Here is a 23,638-nt window from a genome sequence, read left to right on the forward strand (position 1 = left end):
TGAGAGCTGAGTTCACATAACCATGAGTGACACTGCTGTACATCACTGTAGGAAGGCTAAGGGCAATTTTGGGTGGCTGCTGTGGTGAAGAAAAAAACATAGCAGGTGGCCTGTTCCTTCCTTTTCCAGTCTGATTACCACCCTTTCCTGATACTTTGCAAAAACAGTGTGGTAAATTTGAGCGTCTGGTCACTCACTGGGTTTGCTTTGAGGCAGGGTTTCTTTGAGCAAAGTATGGAGGACTTAGTTGGATAGGTAGAATTTGATGTTTGAAGTGTATTGACCAAAGTTCTTACTCTGTGGGAGTGCTAGAGTTTTGTAGCCTGAATAAATTTGCTTTTGCCTAGTTTTCTTTCTGTCTGAGGAAAGAGTAATTTGTAACACTTTTGGCAAGTGATTCATGAGAAAGCCAAGTCACTTGTAGCCGCAGATTGTGACAAGTTGCATGTAAAGTTCTTACAGTGCCTATTGCTACCCACAGACTTAGGAGTATTCATATTAATTATTTAATTGTGAAGTGGAATTTTGAGTTTCATAATATCTTCTTGCATTTGTGGCACACTTGCCGTATTTGAAGTGGAGAAGTCCATTTCCACACTCTCTTTCAAATCTCTGTTGTTCAACCCCTTTATGGGTGCTCTCGACAGAAACTGCTCTGCAGTGAAGTACTGTTTTTAATTGAAGTATTCTCAAGTCTGCTCTTTCTGTGTTCCCCCAGCATTTGTCTGCTAACGTTTTTACCATTTGTTCACAATGTATAGAAAAAGATTGGAGATGTGGACTTTTTCTTAGTTTGAGGAGGGAGAAGAAAGAGAGGAAGAGAAGCCTCAATTAGTGTCATTGCAGCATCATGTTTTCAAATTGGGATCTGTGTATTTCATTGAAAGGTAAATCGAATATTAGTTTGTGTACTGAGGATGAAGGGTAGGCATTGGAGCCAGCCATTCAGAATGTTTGAATAAATTTGGTTCTATTGAGTGTGACCATTTTATGTCAGTAAAAAGTACTACTGAAACTCCCAGTAAGACTGTCAGCCACAAATCCCAGGGTTTTTTTTGCACTTGTCAGCAGGTGTAAAAGGATTATTTGTTTTGTAATATTAACAGATGCCAGAGAACTAAACTTTTTTTTTAAATTGGTAACAGTAAAGTTTCTGCTGCTGCTTTGAGATACAGCAGCTAGAGTAATCTAATGAGAGAGGCTGTTTTTTCCTGCTAATTACTTCATTTGTGATAGCCTCAGAGTGCCATTAAAGGTGTCCCTTCTGATTTTAGGATGATGGACTTCTGCTTACTGGCAACCTCGAACATGGCCACACGCTTAATTCTTAAGAGCCGCTGAACTGGTATAGGATAACCTGGGGTAAATTTAAATGTAGTAAAATGCTTCATTGGCTTGAATCATTTGCTGCATCCATCATACCAGCAAAAGTACTAGCTTAAGTTCACAGCTAGAATTATTGTCATAAATTTTCCAGCAAGCTTTTCAAAGTTACTGTGGCCTCTTGTTTTAATTAATGGGACTTGCATAAATAGAAACGTAAAGCTGAATACAGGAGTTTTCTGTTAGGTTCATCTTTATCATTAGCTTCTTACTGTTTTATGATTAAATTATTTTGATTCAGTTTATGGTAACTGAACATTGTTTTCCCCTTGGCCTTTATAAAATCTATTATTTGAGGAAAATGACCGTAGTATCTAAAAAGTCCAAGGGGAAATGTTTTTTTACAGTTCTTGTTCATGGTATAACTTACTCATCATAAAGACTGTTGTTTGTAGTGTGGGTAAGTTTAGTAAAGTCATTGAAACCTAGCAGTGCAAACACTTAAGGCTTCTTTTAGAAGGTCTGTCCTGCTATCTTGCATCTGTATCCAGTTATTTTTTGATTCTTTGTATGCCTTTCATTATTAAGTTTTCCCTTGCACACTGCAACTTGAAAATGTGCAATAACTTGGTTCTGTTTTGTGGTATATGGCAACACTAACTCACTGGAGGGTGGTGCAGAGGTGTTTAGGGGGAGGAGAGAATAATGCTGCAGCTGTTTGATTAGTAGCTGGTTTTATTGCTTGAGGATATTGATTTTTAGATTACACTACTTCTTCAATCTCAAAATACAGTGCTTGAATATGTATTTCTGTTCTTATGATCATTTAGGCACTCAGTAGCTTCATTTCTTCTGTCCAGAGTTGACGGAGTTGAGTTGGTTTAAATGGTTAGTGTCCTTCAGGCTCCTCAGTTCTAAGGTCACTGTAAGGAGACAATAAATAAATGCACAAAATGGCCTTTTGCCTTTCCTGTGAAAGCCGTTTAATAGAGGTAATTTAAAAGTAAAGGGTTTTCCAAATACATCTGGCACTGCTTTTATGTGGTGATTATTTGTACTGTATCACAAGCTGGGCTGAAAAGTGTCAGCTGTGTAACAAGACAGCATCAACAGCATTTTGTAGTAACTTAGGCAAGACCTGAAGAATCTGAAGAGGTAACTGAACTTGATTTAGATGAGCAGAAGGTAGTAACCAGAGGTGAGATACAGGGGTGATCTTGCCCCGTTCAGAATCTCGATTTCCAGCAATGGTTTTGTTGGTTTTATTGACTTGATTTTTCAGCTAGTGATTAAAGTCATGCAGTTTGCTTCCATTAGGAGGAAAAATTGATGATGATGTGGTGTTTTTTTGAATGAAGATGTCTTATTTAAAGGATATATGCAAAATCATGTTTTACTGAGCCCAGCTGGATTTGAACACTGGGAAAACAGTTTCTTTTCTCAGTAGTGTAATTATGTTGTTTTTTTTTTTTTTTTTTAACCTAGCACATCTTCTGAAAAGCATGGTCTTAGTTCTTACCTGTAGTCACTCTGGGAGCTTTCCTTGATGCGTACCCTTTTGGCTGTAACCCTTGCCTGCTTTCAGTCCTGGTGGTACAGTTCTAGAGCTCAGTAGCTGAATGCTCAGGGGCTGATCAAGTTTTTTCACTGTGGTGTTTAATTAGGCTTAGTATGTAGGGAGAGATGAATGCGAACTCTCACTTAGAGTTTTAGGTGAGTTTTACATATCGTTAAAAGAAAAAGTAATGTTTGTTCACTTCCAGCCCTATTACAGTTTTCTGTATTTGATAAACTTCAGGGCACTTCAGAGAATTTTGTGGGTACCAGAAAACCATGAAATTGATAACTTGATTAGTAACTTCTCTATCTACGATATAAGTGCACTAGAATAATGTGCTTTATCAGCTTCTATGAGAAACTGCTCTTCCTCTTTGTGCAATCCAGTGCCAATTTTCTGCATTCTGCATGTCTTTTACCTGAACGAGCCTCTTGTATAGTGCTCTGAAAAGTTTATGGTCCCAAAATACACTGTAACTTAAAACTTGAAGTTAAAAATGGAAATGAGACTTCCAACTCATGTCTTCTCATTCCTAGCTAGCCTCTCCAGTATCTCATGCAGTAGGTAGTAACTAAATTCTGTTGAGGAGTTCTGCTGTCCCCAGAAAGACTTGATATTCCACAGCCTTGGGATATTTGTTGTAAGATTGCTGAATATGTCATGATATTTCTGCAGCTGTGTTTTTTGGGAAAAACATCTGAAAAGCTTCTAGATGCTCTGGTTTCTTTAAATTATATAGGAAGCTAGCAATCTATGAATCTTGAGAGGAAATGGCCATCTCTTCCTTGGCAGGTTCCTTGCTATATGCCACCACTTAATTGTTCTTTAAAGCCGTATTTTCAACTGGCCTGGCTTTGAAATCTAGACTAAGTAGGAGCAGAATCTTCTATATGGCTAGAACTGTGGCATTTCAAATACCTCACTTTTTTTTTTTTCCTCTTTTTTAAAAAAAAAATAAAAGCTAACCAGCAATTTTTGCAGAACTTTGTTGTAATACCACTTGCTTCCTCTTAAGTAACAGTGAAAATTTTGTGCAGTCTTTATCACAAGTTCATTTTGGGCAGTTCAAAAGTTACCACAGAAAATACTTAAACTTCTTGTAAAAAGTTTGTTCAAGTCTTGCGTATCTCTGTCCAGAAGCAATACGGACTTGAATCCGTCCACTTTGAAAGAAAAAGCAAAAAATCTAGCGTGGGTTTCATTTAAATATTTCCCTATTTATGATAATAGATTATTCTTATTTTTATTTCTTTATAGCCGTCAGACTCTGCTAGTGCCTTATTGTCTTGAAACAATTACAGATTTTCCCCAGTTATTTATTTGAAGGCTTGCTTCTGTCTTGTGGGTGCATTGTTTTTCAGTGGAGTCTTTGTCCAGTTTCCCCAGTCTTCGTATTATTCTGGACAACACTGTGCAGACTCTATTTCTGTCGCACAGAGAGGAAAGTTTGATTCCTAATAGGAAGTCCTGTGGTGTTGCAGTGTGCAGCTCTGCGTAAGCAGCTGAGCAGTTGAATGGAAACTATGGAAGTCCTGTGGTCCTGTGTGATGGTGGTTGATTATTAGTTTGTTTTAGCCAGCTTGCACTAGGCCAACTAGTTTGCATCTTGCATTTCTTCTCTTTTTCTTTTAATCAAGATCCTCAGAGTTAAGAGCTGAGGCTGCAAAGCAAGTTTCAACCATTGACCCTGCTTTGAAAGAGGTAGTTGTTTCTCTGGAGGAAACAGGACTGCGATTTCACAAGTCATTTGCTTTGCATAGACCATTACCCTAATGGGATTTTTCACACAGTTGGTTTGGATATACTGGGTTTTGGTGTTGATTACACAATCTGAAAAGTATCCCTTTACTTAGGGCTGTGAACCTGGGTGCATGCTCTGGGCATTGTCTCCCCTGAAACCTGAGTGGTAAAGATCTTTTGTCCTGTATCTGTTAGCTTTTTAAGGCTATGGGACATGCTAGCTGTGATTTTCGAGCCACTTTAACAACTGAGGGAAGTGAAGTACCTTATGAATGACACTTTGGCATCACAGGGCATTTCACATCTGGAAGGACAAGCAGCAGGATCAAATTAGTAATGCATACCATTGCCAGTGACTCAAAAGGAAACTGTAGTAGTAGTAGTGTAGTTTGCGATACTACCCCTGGGTACATTCTGCTGCCTAGACAGTTGACTCTGCAAAGACAACTCAGGTTATTGCTCCAGTGCAGTGCTTTAATTGTGACAGAGGGTGTGCTTTTAGAGTGCTCTCTTAGGGAGAAAATATCTTCATTAATTTCCCCAAACAAATCCATAGCCCACTAAAAATGAAACATCTGCCACCCTGTCCCTGCCTAGATAGTGGTTCTGTAGTGTCTGTGGCACATAGCTACAAAATTTTATAAGAAGGATGCTTTATCTTTCTCTTTTGTAATTAAGCTTGCAGTAAGAAAGAGTGGGGGGTTGCATGTTTTTAACATGTTCTAATATTTTTTTAAAAGAACAGAAGTCTACACTTGCTATGCTCTAAAGACTGCTACATGCCTAACAAGTTTGTTTGTTTTAAAAATAAATTAATAGGAATTTCAAAGGTAACTTAGGTGACTCGTGCTGGTTACGCTTTGCATGTTGGGCCGACCAGACTTGCCCAGCCAGTCTTCCAGTGAGGCAGACTGCCGTTTCATAAGGATTCATTCTGGTCTGACTGGTGCTTGCTGCCCCATCGTCCTGTCTTCTTTTGATAGCTCTGATTGTGCTGGCTTGCCCCTTCTTTTGTTTTTCTGCCAGCACATATGCTCATGTCATGTCTCAGTGGCTCTCTTTTGCTTCTCAAGTATTAGAGCAACTTGCCCAGAATAGGAAAAACAAGACATACCTTAGTTAAAGATAGTAGGGGAAATAATTGAGGCCGCTTCACTTTGCATCTTGGGGTTTTTTGTTTACTTGTTACTACTCTAATCTTTATGTTTTTATGTTTAAGTAGGTGACAGTAGCTATATTTGAGTATTACGTAGTATTTTGAATGTCTTGGTGTTTGAGTAACTAAATTTAATTCAGTTTGAATGTGGTTGCTTGCATACTTCATGTTTGACATGCAGACAAAACAGTCTCAATAGAGTAGTTTAATTTATCATAATATTTCATAGTATAGGTAAAGATACAGATAAAAATCTAAGTGAAGACCCCAAGATCTCTATCTCTGGATGAAGATCTCAGGACTTTATAGCAGTGAACACAATGGCTTATTCAGGCTAAAATGCATTGTTGCCTCAAGTTTATGGTGTTGGTTACTAGTCCTGCTTTTTTGCCTGAGTCTGAACCTACGTGAATCATATTCTGCTTCTTCTATATTAAGGTTTGAAGCATCCTTCACATTTATGTCTTTGCTGCAGCTCTCCAGCAGTAAGACAGACAAACGTTGCCAGTTTGTCATTGCAACACGTGCTTTGGGACTGTAAAGTCTGCTTCTTTTCATGCAGCAGGATGAAATTTTGTTGTAGTTGAAGGTATCCACTAAGAAAGAATTCTGTTAACACTGCATTTTTCTTCCTGGTATCAGGCTGTAGATCACAGAATCACAGAATTGTTTAGGTTGGAACGGACCTCTGAGGATATATAGTTGAACCCCCTACTCAAAGCAAAGTTATTTAGAGCAGGTTGCCCAGGTCCATGTCCAGTCAGGTTTTGAATAGCTCTAGGGATGAACATTCCACAACTTCACTGTGCAACCTGTGCCATTGTTTGACTGCTCTTATAGTAAAAATGTTTTTTTTCCTTCTTTTCCTTGCGTTGAAGTGGGATATCCTATATTTCAATTTGTGCCCGTTGCCTCTCAGCCTTTGGCTGCAGGAAAGAGTCTGGCTTAAATATTCTTTACTCTTCTCCCTGCACCCACATCAAGTACTTACATATGGGTAAGATTCCCCTCATGGAGCCTTTTCTTCTCTGGGCTGAACGGTCCCAGCTCCCTCAGCCTCTCCTCGTATGAAACATGCTCCTGTCCCTTAATCATCTTAGTGGCCCTTTGCTGGACTCACTCCAGTAAGTTAGCATCTTGGATTGTACTGGGGAGCCCAGAACTAGACCCAGTGCTCCAGATGTGGATTCCCCAGTGCTGAGCAGAGGGGAAGGACCACCTCCGTTCACCTGCTGGCAATTCTTTTTCTAATGCAGTCCAGGATATTGTTTACCCTGCCATGGGGGTGCATTTCTGGCTCATGGTCAGCTTGTCCATCAGGACCCTGGGGCCTTTCCTGCAAAGCCTCTCTCCGGGTGTGGGACTTGGCACTTCTTGTTAAACTCCCTGAGTTTCCTGTTGGCTCATTTCTCCAGCCTATCCGCATCCTGCTGAATGGCAATGCGACCATCTGAGGTATCAGCTGCTCCTCCCGGTTCTGCCTTGTCCTCAGACTTGTAGAGGGCACACTCTGTCCTGTCATTTTGCTGCTAATGATGATGTTAAGCAGTACCGGTCCCAGTATCAACCCTAGGGTACAACCCTACTGACTGGCCTCCAGCTGGGCTTCATGCTGCTGGAGGTGATGATTTTCTCTCCTACTTTCTTAAAGCTCAAGTCCCATTGCTGATATACTGAATTTCAGACTAGCTTCCTCCCTTTTTTTTGTGCTCTAAATGAATATTCCCCTTTCTTCCTGTTCTATTTCTCATTTGTTTCAAATATATAGAGGAGGAGAGCCTGCCCCTAACTTTTTCTGACTTGAATCCGGGAGGGAACAAGTTCTCCAGCTCACAGCAGATGGGATTTTTGTTAAAGATACTTGTAGTTTGCAAATGCAAAATCAAAAATGCCATAGCACTTTTACTGAATTGTTCCTGTCTGTCGGTGTTTGATATGTCAGACCTGCTTGTCAACTCTATTCCTGCTTGGTTAGCTGCACAGCAGTAGTGATGAGGCCAATGAGTATGGGTAAAGTGCTGTAGTAACCTGCTGAGTTCAAGTTACTAAAAATACAGAGTCGCTGCCAACTGTTCTTTGCTTGGAAGGGTGATAAGGGTAACAATAATAGCAAGCTCTGTATTTGTAGCATTTTTTAGTTGCCCAGCTGCACTGGTATGTTTTTTAATCAGAGAAAAGAAACACTTTCCTCTTCTCGTTGCTCTTCGGTGGTACTTAACCTTTTACAAAGAGAAATGTGCTTGAACTCTTATAATGATGTTATATTCTGAAATTCCCCTGTTTTCAAAGGAACTTTTCTTTTTAATTCTAGAAAAGCCAGTCTGTTTTCCATAAAGCAGTCTTACAGATAAAATTTTCTTTGAGCTTAGTATATATTTTGCATTGTAACCATACTTAAAATACTGTAGTTTCAATATACAGTATGCTGAATAGGACCTCTAAGATTGTTGTATCAACCTAGGCAAATCTGATATTGGACTACCTTCTTCTTACGAGTAAACATCAGTGTTACGGGTGAAACTGCAAGACTTTGACCCTTGCGTTTTAAAAAAATTTAAGTGTCCTGTGGATTTAGTATAAAGTGATGTGCTTGAGTGGTGAGAATCTTTTCTCACTTGTAAAAATTATCCTTGTAGATAAAAAGACTAAAATATAGGACCTGCAGCCTTGTCTGACAAGAAGATCTATTTAGTCGAGTGCTGGACCTCCTTGTGTTGAGGGGTTGACCGCGGTGTTACCATCGTTGTCTCTGACCTTGGGGTTGAATGACGGAAAGTGCAAACTGGTAAAAAAACTTGTATGCCTTGGTTCTTCCCTTAGAATTTTCAAATCCATAGTATTTATCTAGGGAGCAATGAAACATCTCTGGACCAAATTTACTGGGACCTTTTTTCATACAAGCAGTCCTGTGACCCTGTGATTGTGAAATGAGGTTTCTTGCCACGTAAAATTGCACAGTCTTAGTAAGCTGCAAATCTTGTCCTTGCTGTGTGTAACAACTTAGCTGAGATTCTTCTGTTCAGAGCCTTTTCAATGCTTGTTTTACAGAAAGATGTTTCTTTGCTTCTGTCACTTAGGGTGTTACAGCTTTTTGGTCATCCCCAGAGTCTTTAGAGGCTTTTAACCAGCAAAAAACAAAAGTTCATGTTTAGCTTATATATGCGTTTATGGTCATCTTAAAGACAGTCCTGTAAACTTTGTCTTTATTTGATGTTGGAAATACATACTTTTGAACAAAGATTGACAGTGTTTCTTTCCACAGTGTAACTAGGGATGACCAAAATGTTACTGAGTATGAGCTTTAAATATAACCTGAAGTGAGAGCAGTTAATCTGAAGTCTATTTATGGTCAGTTCAGATTCTTCTGTCCTTTTAGGACCTTGGTGACTGAGTGTGTCTAACTAGGTAATTTTTTGTTCATACTTTGAAACTTCTTAGAACTATTTTTAACTTTCAACCCTGACTATTTGGTTTTCAGTATCCCTTAATAACCTTTACTTGTTGTTCTGATGTTTTATTTCCTAAGTGTGTTAAAGTTGTAAAAAAATTATTCTTTCATGATGAGAGAAAATTGCGAAACTGCCCCATTATTTTGCTTCTTTTTTTTCTAGGCTTCAAACAAACTGATTTTTTTTTTTCTTGGCCATTATAACATCTGCAGTATGTAAGGTATCTTAGAGCATTAGGATATTACTTCGTGACTGCATTGATGTTCCTCTGGGTAGTTAATACTTAATGTATTTTATCTGTCACCGGGGAGGAATGTATTGTACAGCTTGCTCCTTCTGCGAGTGGTCTGACTCATGAGCTCAAGGTACTTCAAAAGGATTTCAGCACTCCATCCCATTCTTCAGTCTTGCAGTTGCTTTTCTAATAATAGAAGCAGCAGAACAGACAGTGGAATTGCTTCTCAGCTGCTACAGTGTATTACAGTATAGTCATGAAAGCTGACATCAATCGCAATCTTTGCGTGTCACAGTCCACATTTGCCTGTGTGGCTATGAATGTGGCCTGTCTTGTACCACTCCTTGGACGCAGGAACCACCATACACGACTGGGGTTCCAGTTTAGATGATCTGAACTATGAGCTGTGGGACTTTTGGTGTCAGATAGTGTGGGAGCAGAATAAAGTAGCCGTTGGAGACCTTGAGCAAAACGTGGAGGTGTGTCCAGTGAAAGATGTGTTCTTGTAAGACTTATGTTGGAAAGATTCTGTAAATAACTGTAGTGAGCATAGCTTGTCTATCCTGACAGAATTTAACCTTCAAAGTTTCCTTATCATATAAACTGCTTGCCTCGCATAATTATGGAGAAGCTCTTGAAATGATACTGTCTGTACTGAAGTTAGCGGAAGAAGTTTGCTTCACTGAAGGTGAGCTAAGGTTTCACTTCTAATGATTCTCAGTCACATGTGGGTAAAAGGAGCCCTCTCTTCAGCCACAAGCATAATCTCTTATGCCAGTGAACTATAAAACTCAAGCAAACTGTACACGTGAGGTCTTGAACGTGCACTCCAGGAAAATTAAGTCTGTCTTCAAAAGTAGTCATCGCTAGGGCCTATTTCCAAAAGGAACTGCTGTGCTTTCAGAAAAACTTGGTTCTTGGGTTGGTGAGAAAGATGAAAGAGCCGGGGCATCTCTGTTGTAATTGTCTCCTGGTTTTAACTCTCACTGTCAGTTAATTGAAGTGAGAGTGTGGGTTGACTTAGGACATAAATACTGTGACTGCCAAAGTCCTCTTCTCTACAAAGCAGATCTGTCTGTAAACAGCAGAGAGAGAGCTAAGAAGAATGGAGCTGAAAGCAAAAGGAAATGTGCATTGTGTAGCGGTGTGTCACAGGAAAATGAAGATGGTGATTGGGACATCTTGAACCCAGCCTTGGTTTATTAACATGTACTGCAGGAACAGTCTCCCTTTATTTGCAGGGTTCTCTTCCCCAGCTGCTGCTTCTCAGACCTCTCTGATAAACATTTTTCATGGTGGAAATAAAAGGAAACATTTGTCAGTGCAGGTCAGTTTATTATCATTACAGAAGTCTGAATGAAGTCAGATGTAAAAGATGCTTTTTTGGTATTAAAATCTTGTTTGAAACTATTTTTACCACCTTAAGATGTGTATATTATAATAGCATTGAAATTTATAGTACTTTTGTTAGTAAGGATACATTCTTTAATAGGATAAGAAAGATGACACGTTAAGTGAAGCTGTGTTTAATGAGATGTGATGTTGTATGTGTGTTCTTTGCCTACTTTCCTGGATTGTATTTTTATTGATCACCTGTATGTCTTGTGTGTACTTAGGGACAATATATGAAGGTTTCATTGGCAATACGAATTTTAGAAAGAATGTGTGGGATAGGAAGAGCTATTTTTCTCTTTCCAATAGTATGTGTCCGATTTTATGCAAGTGTTTTTAAGTATCTTCTAACTCTAAAATAAGTGCTTAATAAATGTAAAGAACCTAGCTGTATGCTGATTTGCATAGTCCGATCTTTGTTTTCCTTTTTTTCACTGTAGGCAACCAATTTGCAGAGACAAATGCTTTTAACCTTTTTGTTAAGGGAAAAAAAAATAACCACCTTTAGCATGTCTTTATCCATTTTTTTTTTTTTTAATGTGGTCTAGGCATGCTAAGTAATATTTAACCTCTGGAGTCACTTCTTGGATTTCTTAATGCCAGCTATCAAAGAATCCCATCTATAAAGGAGACACAAATGAGTTTAACAACTGTACATAGCTACTCTAGCTGCAACATGCTTTGACGAGCCGTATGTAACAGTAAAGCAGGGTTGCAACTTGACAGCCACAAAGGCTTGTGTATGAGGAGGACTGTTTAAAACATAGAAACCTGGTTGTCATGAGTTACAGTCACTACTGAATACCTAATAATAATGTTCCTTCTTTTAGAAAGCAGCATGGCTTTTGAGGAAGCAAAGGAGGCTGTCCATTAATAATGTCGTTTATTTGTTACTGAAGGTTTCCAAGCAATTGTCAAAAGGTGGTACTGTTCTGCTCTTAAGTGTTGCTAACCTGCAACTTCTTGGAACAGGTTTTCCTGAAGTCTTGATAATGGATGCGAGGGATTACAAGTGATCAGAAGAAAAATAAACTAAGGAGTGGGAAGTTGTGGAGTAGTTGTTCTCCAGTTTCTAGAGAAAGTTGTGAATATTGTGTGTAGACTCAAATCTAAATGGCAAATAAAGTGGATATCCAAAACAATCATACAGTTACATATATCATAACTTTCAGGTGATTTATCTAGATGTTTTGTGGGTTTGGGGTTTTTAATAATTGTGATTAGAACACTTAAAGAGTTTCCCTGACCTTGCCATAACGCATCAGTCTTTTCATGTTTTTTATTTATGAGCTTAATATTGGTATCTTTTAGATTTGGATGATGCTAGTATGAGAATTGAATCCGGTTCCTTCACTGCTCATTTCCTAATGGCTATTGAAATTTCTGGCAGGAGGCAGGTTTTTCTTTTTTTCTTTCCAATTCAGTGGGGAAATAAGAAGTTAAAGCTCAATACATTTTGCAATAATAACTCCAAGTATTCATTAGAACTTATGTTGTTAAGATGCCACTAAAATTTACGCCAATTCTTATGACACATACTGGAGTGAAACTATTAGCTATAATGAAAAAGAGATGGTCAGAAATTTCAGAACATATTTAAGTTTTAAAATGCAGTACGCAAAGTGAAGTAGTTAATACTAATTGCTGAGCAATTGTGCAAAATACTAGACTGCCATTCTTGCCAGGTATATTCAAAAATGTAAAATACATCTACTGAATTTTTAGTTAGCTAAGTAGTCATTTGCCCAGTCTAATGACATAATGCAATTAGAGTGCTTGAATATTCATAGCATTGCTTACATGCACACAGTTATGTTAAGGACATGATTACAAAGCAGCCAAGTGTTCTGAGAACTTTCAAAAGCTACATTTAGTTGTCTAATAGTTCAGTAAAAATGTGGAAAAAACTCTTTTATTGCTTTTATTTTCTTCTTTAAGCTCTGCAAGGATTAGCGATGAAAAGCTCAGTTTGCAGCTAATTTTATGAAATATTTTCTTGATGTTTTAGAGTCTTGTGTACATCTTGGACTTCTTGTTACAAGAGAAGGATAAATCTTTCTGTCTTATGGCACATGCCATTGCAGGGAAACTTGTCTTTGTCCTTTCCTGGAGAAGCCTTTTGCTTATAACACTAAGTCAGAAATGAAGTTTCTCTTAGAGCTAAGCCACTTCTGTCCCAATCTTGAGGGTGAAAGATGTTATTACTGATCAGAATTACCAGAGTTTCTAGGTACTGAGTTTACCATTATTTCAAATTACCGTGTGAAACTGATTTCCTGCTCTTTCCTTCCTTTATGTTATTTCACTATGTTAAACTGCATTTGCAGTAATCTAACTATTATGAGACTGTAGATACAGAGCTAGTACCCTTATAAAATGTGCCCTGACAATAAAAGGAAGCTGTGGAGGAATGTTTGCTGGTTTTCAGGCCCTTGAGTGATAAACGTTTGTCTTTGAGCTGTTTTTTTCTCTTGTTACAGTGGAGCAAAGCAGTGTTCTTGGATCTGGTGCCATGCAGCTGAGGTTTTGATTTGAATGTTTCCAACTGCAGTGGAGGAATGTAATAGCACAAGTATTTCTTAAAGCAAAAGGTGCTCCTTTTGAAAATTTCAGTGTGGTGAGAAAATAGAAGACAAGCATTTATTCCCCCCCACTGAGTTTAAAGTGACACTGTGAACTTAAAATTCTAAATAATTGAGGGTTTTTTCTGCTTTAAAAAATTGTGGTAACAGCAGTGGTTTTTCTGCACACTTTTGTGGTTTGCTGTTCTGTTTCCAATCCAGAAATACTCTGTGAAGGACTTGCACAAACTGATTATTTTCTCCCTGATAATCAGGTCAATCAATTGACCATAAAGCCTTATGCACAAGAGACAACTTGATTGCCTGAGGAGAAATGACAGAGAGAAAAGAAACTAGAGAATGTCCAGCTGAATTACTATGGTTTAATAACTTACTGTCAGCTGAGGCACAGAAGTTGAGCAATTAGCCTGACCAGTTGACAGATAAAATTGAGTAAAACAATTAAAGTGTTAAATCAAACTTTCTTTTTTACCTTGCATTTGGAGGAGGATAACAGAGCCCACCTTTTTACTACTTCTCAGCTGAAACTTGTTAGTGCATTGTAAGCAGGTTGTGTGTTTTTACTACCCTCTACTGTATTTAACAAGTGTAGATAAAACACTCTAGCTAACTGCAGAAGCTTTTTTCCCTGTTTTAGTTTGAAAACATCTATCTGAAAGTTTCAAAGTCTGACATTAGTCTTCACCTAGTATGATAAAGATGTACGTTCTTCCAACAAGTTCAGCTTCATAAGTTCTCTTTTAGTTATTTTCAATTGCATGCTACTCTACTTTTCACGGCTTACATTTTTCGCTCTAACTTTATTTTAATCCTTCAGAAAGTTAGATATGTGAAACATTTTTGAAGATTAAAAATAGCTTGTTTTTCAACAGCTCTATAGTAGCAATGATTAGTAGTATAAATTGATATGTTCCAGGGAAGTATCTATAGTAATCAATTCTTTTCTCTGACTGATTCAGAAATAAAATTTTATTTTGAAATAATTAGCTATTTGTGAGAAATCTTATTTTGCAGATGCTTAATGGATTTAGTGCTTAGTTTTTATTACTTTTGGAAAGCCACAGTTCAGTAAGACTACTGTATATTGGCTGCTTAATAAAGACACTGAAGCAATAATTTCAACATCAGTACGTGGTTGATTCATTTCCCTGTAAAACAATTCTCATCTCATCTTGGTTTCTTGCCTTGTGGGGTACTGCCATAGGTAGATATGTGAAATACTTGAGACGGAAGGTGCACGATCAACCATGACTGCTGTGTCCAGGCGTTTTCCAACTTCCATGGAGTTTGGGAGGACATTGGAGGGAATTTGAATGTCACTGGGGAGGAGGAATAAAGAGGATCTTCCAAGTTCATGTTGAGAAAAATAAGAAGGCATCCGTGCTTCACTTGCCCAGGGAAAGGAAACATGGTTGAACATTAGGGAATGAATAGTCCTCCCCACCTTCAAATCTCTACTCTGTTTCTACCTATTTGTGACCAAATAACATTTTATTTTTTTTACTTTATGTTCAAGTCTCAATTCAGTACTAATTTGGGAGCTGCTAGAAAGTAATAGGAGTGGCAGTTTTCAAAGGTGTGATGCTAATTGGATTTCTGCAAGGACAGGGAAGCTATGCACGGATTATTGCTTCTTGTCTTCAGTGTGTAGCCTGTTGCTTTTGCATCAGTTAAAGCACTGCTGAAAGGACACATAGTAGTAAAATAATTAATTGTCCTATGATAAGAGTTGTTCACTGCCTGGAGACCTGTTAATAATGGTACTAAAGATTCAGTAGTGGAGGTGAAATATTTCCTTTGATGTCAGAAATTAAAATAAGAACCACTTAAGATACTGCACAAACAGAAAAATAATCATATCCTACGTGCATGGGCAATGCATCTTTTCCTTTTGGACTTCATAGAGCTACTCTGCCTGCCCATCCTTTCCCTTCACCCTGCATTGCAGTAACCATCCCTTTTATTGAAGAGGGCCAGACTCTACTCGTCTCTTTGCCCCAATAGCAGCATTAGATGTATTCCGGTCTTTAATTTACCACAGACTTTTTCTAGTTTTCCATCCTCTGTTCTTCTTTGGGAAGCAGTCTTCTCTTTCTCTATTTAGTTACTTTGTGATGATGGAAATAGCAATTTTAACTCCTTTTCCTTACCTCAGCATATTTTTGGTAGTCAGTATAAATGTTGGATGGTCAACAGCTGTAGCTTCCTCCTGACATCATTCTTGCCACTGGAGTATCTGGTCTCTGGTCTACAAAATAGTGACTAATAGTTTCTGTCATCTGAGCAGCATTTTCTGAACCCACTTTCTTGACTATAGATAACTTGTTTAGATTTGAAGTACTGAGTTTGTCTAATGTAGCATTTTAAACCTAATGATCCAACTGCATATTTTTGTTTTGCTTTTACTGGAGTAGTTTAATAATAGTAAGTGTAGAAATGAAATAAACTTGCTAAGTTTAAAAAAAAAAAAAAAAACACAAAGCAACAGTAAAAAAATATTTTTGACAACATGATATTTTTTTTTAATCTGATGAGGTCAGACAGTTGAATTTGAAAGCTGGATCAAAAGTTTATGTAAATTTGAGACCCTAAATACAGAATGGTGTAATGACACAAAAAGATCAATCTTGGTGCATATGTTCTGGTAGAGTATTTTTGTTTTGTTCTTATTCTCTGCATGCAATTTAAAACTAAGCTGGATACCCCCTGCTTGGAAAAATGGTCTTGCTAATAATCCTATCTTATGCTATGTGTCAATTTAAATTGACATGTAGCATGTATGTTTCTTTATTACAGTTGTCTGAGTGCAGGGTCTTTGGGGTTTTTTTGTTGATAGCAAAATTTCCACATGGTCATTGTAAGATTTATCTTTTCATTTATTTTTTTTTAATAGTAGTGGAATGGGGTGATGAAGTTAAAGCAGTATCAGAAGATGAAGCCATGGTGCTGGTCAACCATCAAGCAACAGGTGACGTCTGCACTCTGATGATGTGCCTTCAGGATAAAGGCACGGTAGGCTACAACTGGGGAGTGGGATAGCTTCTGTTACCTTGGGTGTGCTTACATCTGTGTGCGGTACTGATGACTGGTGTTTGTGTGTTAATCCACCAAATAATCTCAAGGCCCTGAATAGGAAGCTTTTTGTTTAGATTTGGTTTAGTGTGACAGCCAGCAGCTTGGAGCTGGTTTTAGACCATAAACGTTGCCTTTGAAGAAGGTCAAATACAAGCTGAGTCAGTGTGCATCCAGTGTAGGTTAACACAGAGGAAAGCAGATCTCCTTGCAGGTGATCATGTACTTGACTTTTTCCTTTCACGTCATGCCCTTGTGCGACTTAGGCCAATTTTGCTCAAACCAGTGCAGGTCTAGCTTCTTGGTTTTGACTTTATTCCAGCATGGAATTTCTCTCAAAATTAGAAGCAAGTTGTGTATGGGATTTTGGTGGGAGTTCAGAAACTGAATGAAGACATGTCCAAGTGAAGCTGGTTTGCTAAGGGCAAAATTGCTTGAGCTCTGCTTTCACAAACTCTTAAACATTTCTTGGTGAGAAGTGCAGCTGATGTCAGTTGTTTCACATACTGCTGTTCAAAAAATTCACATCTAGGGAGTATAATGCTGGAAACTAGAGTATGGAATCTAAACAGGAAATCAAATTTATATGCAAATCAGGAGGAAGGGTATATGTATGATTAGGCTACAAAGGTTGGGAGACATACCTGGCAAGCTGAAAAAATGCATCAGCTGTGTCTGTCTTAGTGTTGTCTTCTTTTTTGCAACCATACGGTGAGGAAACAAGGAAAATAACTGCTTTTTGTTGCATCTGCGCAACTCATAACTGGCACTGTTTTTCTTAGTGTATGTTAATATAGATCGTGTATCCACTGTATCTGTACCAGTGATGGAACTTTTTTTTTAAAAAAATTTTCCCAGCAGAGCTGATTAGAAGAAGAATAAAACCTCAAACAAGCCTAACTCACAAAAGAAAGTGTGAAAATGACACTCAAGATTGATCAGAGATTAATGTCTGTCTTTTTACTGTTGCTTAGAGAAGACTGTTTTAAAAGTACTTCTAATTGCTTGAATTTCTTTTGGAATTGAGGAAGTTAGGTATATATGGTATTATGTACAGTATTCCAATTAGTAGAATGACAGAATAAGCACTGTTTAATTCCCTTCATCAAAATTATGCATTGGGCAATCTTGTGATGAAGATATGACAGTGAAGGTGTAGTCCTGTGGCTATGTATTACATACAGCCTTGACTACCGATGTCCCAGGTGTTTTAAATGTGAAAGCACATCATTGATTCATGTATATATACTAGTGTATATATAAACCTAAGCCTTATTTATTCTGTTTGACTCCATAGCTAAAAGTCAAGACAGAGTAAGTTTCAGTGAGTGCAGAAGATCTTAAAAATGGAGGAAGGCACTGAGATGGCAAATAATCTTCACCGTGAAAACTGTTAGGTTTGCAGGTTTTCAAAAAACATCTGTGTTTTCGCTATATTTTCCCTTAAATAATTGTAGTTATTGCTCTTGGAATACACATGTCCAGACCCTAGTATTTTTTAAAAAATTAAAACCTAGCTTTAATCTTTTTAGCTAATAAAGAAATAAAAAAGTACAAGCTTCAACACATGCTTAAAATATAGCATGAGTAATATAAGCGGCTAAAAATAATAAGAGAGATCAGGATAGTTTATCCTTCCTAGAAAAACTTGCTGAATTGGGTGTTTTTAAATAGTATGCTTCATATTTCTGAACAGAAGAGAATTGTCTTTACTCTGAGTGACTGTGAAACCACTGGAGGAAAAAAAAAAAAACAATCCTACCTGTCTAAAAGAAATCATTACACAATAGGCAGCTATTTAAATTAGGCAGTTTTCTTTAAATACAGTTTAAACTTACCGTGGAGTCCTTCACAACCTTGATACTCATCTGTTAGTAACAAGATAGTAATTTTCAATAACTGCTTTTATTTTGTTTTGGACAGTTTGTTGCACTAATTCCTAAACACTGTACCACTCAGACAGCACTTTCTAGCTCTAAGAGTATTCTGTAAAGGTGAAAGGCTTGATTCCATTTTAACTGGACTGGTATTATTTGATTAATACATGTTACCGTAAGACAAGCCACACAAAGCAATATTTCAGCTGAATCACAGATGATTTAATTACACTTTTTATATAGTTCAAGAAATTGTTCCAATTTGTTTGTGAAAGTAAGTGTTAAGACAAACTTAGTAAGTTAGTTGAGGTCTCATAAACATTAAAGGTTATGTGTTTAACAGGGAAGTAAGTGAAAAGGCTGCTATTACTGCTTTGTGGCTGGATTAGGACTGATAAATGTGGCTATTTTTTCTGATTTAGAGCAGAAAGCAATCCCAGGAAGGGTGCAGTGGAGAGGAAGAGTAGAGCCTGCAGCCGTTTGAGTGCAGGTTCCAAGACATGCATTCCCAGGTTTCATTGTTAAGTTAGAGGTGCTTGAAAGATGAAAGTTGCTTTGTTAAGAAATCTATGTAGGGTGAAATGAAAGTGGGTCTGTGAATAGGAGGCACCTAGATTTTTTTAAGTAAAATTGGTAAAATCTTTTTCTAGATTCTGAACTTAGGTAAGAAGCAAAAAGGACCTGAAAGAGCATACAAAAATTCTTTCAGTCCAAAACAACTATGAATCTGTGCTCAAAACACTTCTGAATGTCTTTACTTCAACCTCCTTGAAATGCAAGTGGTAAGACTCGTCTGCTAAGCATTGTTTCATTTCTGAGGATACTAAATGGAAGACTCACCACCAGTACTCCGCAGTGTCCTCTGTTCTGCCCTTGGTAGCAGAACAGAATGAATATCCATTAATCTAGTTTGCCTTTGGATTGCAAACAAGATAGTTGTGTCCTATTCTTTGAACTCCTTTTTGATTTTATGTGTTAGAGTGTGTGTATATATTCTTTAATTCATACATAAAAATATTTCCTCTTTGTACTTCTTACTGCTGCCTAAGCTTATAGGCAGATTTGCAATCACTGGGCTCTAGAGTTTACCTCTGTAGCCCACTTGCTGCAGACTGCCTGTATGTTTTGTCTTAGTTATAACTTGTATGTTACACTGATTTTTGACACAATTGCATCACTCCTCTTCAAAAAGACTGAGGAAGTCCAGGGATGCTAGTTAAAATCCCTGTGTCACCTAAAAACATGGTGAGATGGACTTCAGACTCTGAAGAGCAATGATCAACTTTCAGGATAAACCTACCATCATCTAAATAAAAAGACAATAAAAAGTTCTATGGGAGGAGAGAAGCACTAGCATAGCTGGGCAAGAGTTCCTCCTCCAGGATGACCACAGAACATCTAGGGACCAGTGTTGACTCCTCAAAAGACACAAACTTTTTTCTTTTCAGAGAAGCAGATCATTAAGCTTACTCATCTCCTTCAGTAAATTAGATTATGTTGGTTTAACTTCTGCTTGATATAATAGAACAAGAATTGTCAAAATGCCAAAGGAGTAGGTGAACACTGGCAGTCATATTGGGTACTGCCGCAGGCTAAATCATCAGTGGAATTTTGGTGGTGTTTTTATCAAAGGATATGGTTCCCTATAACAGCCTGTCATCTTCGGGCTGGTGCGCAGGCACGAACTTGTGATATTGTAGTGCCTTGAAGAGCAGTAACACCTCTCAGTGATGATTTTTTAAACTCTTGTCCTTAGGGCACACCTTTTCTTTCTTTTTTCGCCACCACTTTCTAAGGCTTTCTAATTTATTGAAATGGAAAGAATGTGAACCTCTGCAGAGAAGAATTTTTGCTTTAAGATCCTCTCTTTTATTTAACATAGGCCCAGGGATAGCTGTATGAGAAACCGTTTCACCAATTTTAGTCTCAAGTTGAGGAGTCATATCTGTGAACTAATTTTTCTTTTATCACTCACAAATACATAGTGTGACTTTGTTCCCTTGGATGTATAGCATCTAGTAAGAAATACCACTGGCAGGCAGGAAAGAATACTAGCATGTAACAGAGAAGAAATGGCTGCTTGTTTCCAAAGCAAGACTTTTCACTTGAGAGCTGTCCTTTTCTCTCAGACATGGTTTCCTTTTCCACTTCCAGTGATGCTAGAGGGTCCAGAAATGGGCGCTCTTGCATTATCCAAGATGGTCAGATAGAAAGTTTGCTGGTGTTAAAAAAACACAAAAGCTGAAGTGTTCTTAATTTGCTCTTAGGCAAGGATAGCTAACTTCTAAATGTGACATTCAGATTTTGCTGGGAGATCAGCTATATGTTTAAGGCAATAAAGTGCCTTAAATGTTCTTTGGCAGGTATGTTCTTGCAAGTGTGTAAAACCTTCACTTTACTGAGCATCTGGCTGCAGCTGTTTAAGTAAAAGAAACAGGGTATGTGACAGTTATCTTTCTCCAGGGTTCATTTATAGCTTCTGTGGTCAAAAGGGAGAATAAGCAATCAGAACACTCCAAGAGATAATCAGATTTATTTGGAACAAAGACAGTACTGATACATGCAATTCTAGATACAAATTGAGCTGCTTTTAGAAAACAGAATTCCTGTATGAAATATGATCTGCTGCTTTCTACAAATTCCGCGTAGACATGTGAAGATGTGAAAACATGGTAAAAGCCAACATCTTTCACTGTATCAAACTGTTTTGTTGGAAATATTCTTGAAGGCATGGTTGTGGATTCTGAGTATTTCAGTTACTGTGCAAGCCTCTGGTGTTTTGGAGATAAGTGTACAGTACACTTTATCAGTAGATAATACCTGAACAATACATTGTACTTTCTAGAGGAAATCTTTATTTCTTAGATGTCTCTCTTTGCCTCAAATTATGTATCTCGGACAATTGAAGGATGCCAAGAAGAAGATGCCTGTTTAAGATTCAAAAAATGATCTTCTGACTGCCAGAGAAATGTCATGGTTCTCCATATGCTTTTTTGATAGTGATAAGTGGAAGAGTATTATGTTACATGACTTCAAGTTCACTGAACTTGAATCAGTCTTGATGTGGCCTTATAACATAGGAAAGAGTAAAGGCAGCTAGCCTCATGTATGATTGAGAGTGTGTGAGAGACTGCATTTTTCAGTTTTGGAGAGCCAATTCCTACTCATCACAAAATCTACATTTAAGAGGCATAGAGGGAACTTGTGAGTAAAGAAGCTTTTCCCTTCTGTTACTTACCTCTTCTGGAGTAATTCTTCTATTTTAAATCTTAAAGGACTGAACAGGTATAGTATCTGCCTTCACTGTCTTGTAAGAAGTGATGGTCAAAGTGAATCTGATGGCTCAACCCCTATTTTTGCCACCTCAGCATGCTTCTTGGCTGGGACAAGGCTTATGACTTGATGAAACTCTCAGGGATGCGTGTGACTGTTCGGCCATGTGAGAAGTCAGTAGTGGTGTGTGGGCTGTACGTAAGTCTCAGTGAATGCTGCTGTTCAAAGACAGAGTGAGCACGTATGGAGCACGTGCACATCAGAGGCATGACAGCAACACGATCTCCCCAAAATCGCCAAGTACAAAAAAATACAAGGAAACATGTTTTTGTGGCAGACATAAAACAGTTGGAGACTTCAAATACAGATCTGTATTGTTTTGTGTACTTTAACAAACACTGAAAATGGTTTTAGTTTGCAACTGGCTTAAAATTGTGGTGACGTATCAATAAGAAGCATTACACTACCTGTGTGAAAAGACGGAGTGGAAATTACTCTGGCATATGGCTAATAGTGTAGAACTGTGTATTATATTACAAGGCAGCAGCTGTTTAATCCTACTCTTGAGGGAGGAGTGTAGCACCTGTGCTGCTTTATACTTTGGGGCATAAAGGACTTTATTCCATATATTTCCTAGTTTTATTGCTGTAGCAAGGGTGACAATAATGTGAATAGTATATACGTAATTCTCTGTGCTTTGTATTTACTAAAGGTGGGGTTTTTTTTAACTTTTCAGGTTGTCCGTCAGATGATGTGGCTGATGGATCATATTTTTAAGTATACCAACTTTGGCATCGTGTCTCTAATCCATGGAGACTTCTTTATAAGACAGGTAAATGGAAACATGTAATAGTACTTTGATTTATCCTTGTATTTGGAGCATGGTGGTGTTGTGGGATTTACTCATTGCCCCCTGGATGGTTTGCAGGATGAAATAACTACACTGTAATGTGTGCATTTGGGTAGAGCTTTGCTCTGAAACGGCTTTTTATCCAAGTTTATGTTATTATTTGCTTAGACATGAATGTTTATAGAACCCAATTGTGATGGGAGCCTTTTATGGGAGGTGTACAAGCAAAGTACAGGGGCAGTCCTTTTTGTCTCTCCGCTTCTGACTGCCCATTGTTGGCACCCCTCTTCTTTCCTCAGTGACCTTGAAGCTGTGCAATGCAGTCACTGATCCGACTGTCAAAGTTTCAGATAAGGAAAGGCAGGACCGTCCCTTTTGATGGTGACATGGTAGTAGAACAGTTTAAGGTGCTGATGGACATGCATAAATAGTAATTAATTGATTCTTGAAGGTTAATTATTTTTTGAGCATCAGGAAAGAATGCGTGTTGAGCTCAGCATCTCAAATGTTAAGGAGTGAAAACCTCAGATTATTTCTGACAATTTAGGGCTTTTTTTGTTCTTTGGTAGCTGTTGACCAAACTGCACTCTAAAAGTAGAAACTTAAAAGTATAATGATAACTGGCAGCAGGTTCACACTCATGTGAACTGTGACATCCAGCCCATGCGTTTCTTTCCTCTCCTTATTTTTTTTTGTCTGGACTTAAACTGTATGGGCAGCCAAAGAGAATTAATGAATTTTCACTTTATAGAAAATGAGAAGCTAATTTACTCGGAATGAAATAAAGCAATACTTAATCACTGTAATCACAGCTAAAGTGAGATTTCTCACTAAGACTAGAGGCATGGTTAGAAAACCTCAGGGAAAGCGAGATAATAAAATAAAGGTCTCTAGAGGTAGACAACTGTGTACTGTGCGAGTATGTAGAGGAACAGGGTTTGATACTTTGCAAAATATAAATCGATTTCAGTAGTTAAAATTCACAAAATACAAATTTTGAGGTACACATGGCTGTCAACTTGTTAATTGTAATTTCTGAATGTGGTGTTGCAATTCTAGTTACAGAACTAAACTATTAGTGAGCTGCAAGAACTAAGGCTTTTCCTCACTTTTGTAAAGTGACTGAAAATA

General features: G+C 37.9%; 1 protein-coding gene across 3 annotated transcripts in view; it reads left to right on the forward strand.

Annotated features, from left to right (window-relative positions):
* LPGAT1 (lysophosphatidylglycerol acyltransferase 1) overlaps window positions 1-23,638 on the forward strand; it is a 65,989-nt gene that overhangs the window by 11,578 nt on the left and 30,773 nt on the right. For all 3 annotated transcript variants that reach the window (XM_042789293.1, XM_042789294.1, XM_032989260.2), the window contains 2 exons: window positions 16,329-16,447; window positions 22,394-22,489. In XM_042789293.1, the coding sequence (XP_042645227.1) occupies window positions 16,329-16,447; window positions 22,394-22,489 (215 nt within the window). The remainder of the gene's footprint in view (window positions 1-16,328; window positions 16,448-22,393; window positions 22,490-23,638) is intronic.

The sequence above is a fragment of the Tyto alba genome, unplaced genomic scaffold, assembly GCF_018691265.1.
Source record: "Tyto alba isolate M040663 unplaced genomic scaffold, T.alba_DEE_v4.0 Super-Scaffold_16, whole genome shotgun sequence".
Taxonomy (NCBI): Eukaryota; Metazoa; Chordata; class Aves; order Strigiformes; family Tytonidae; genus Tyto; species Tyto alba.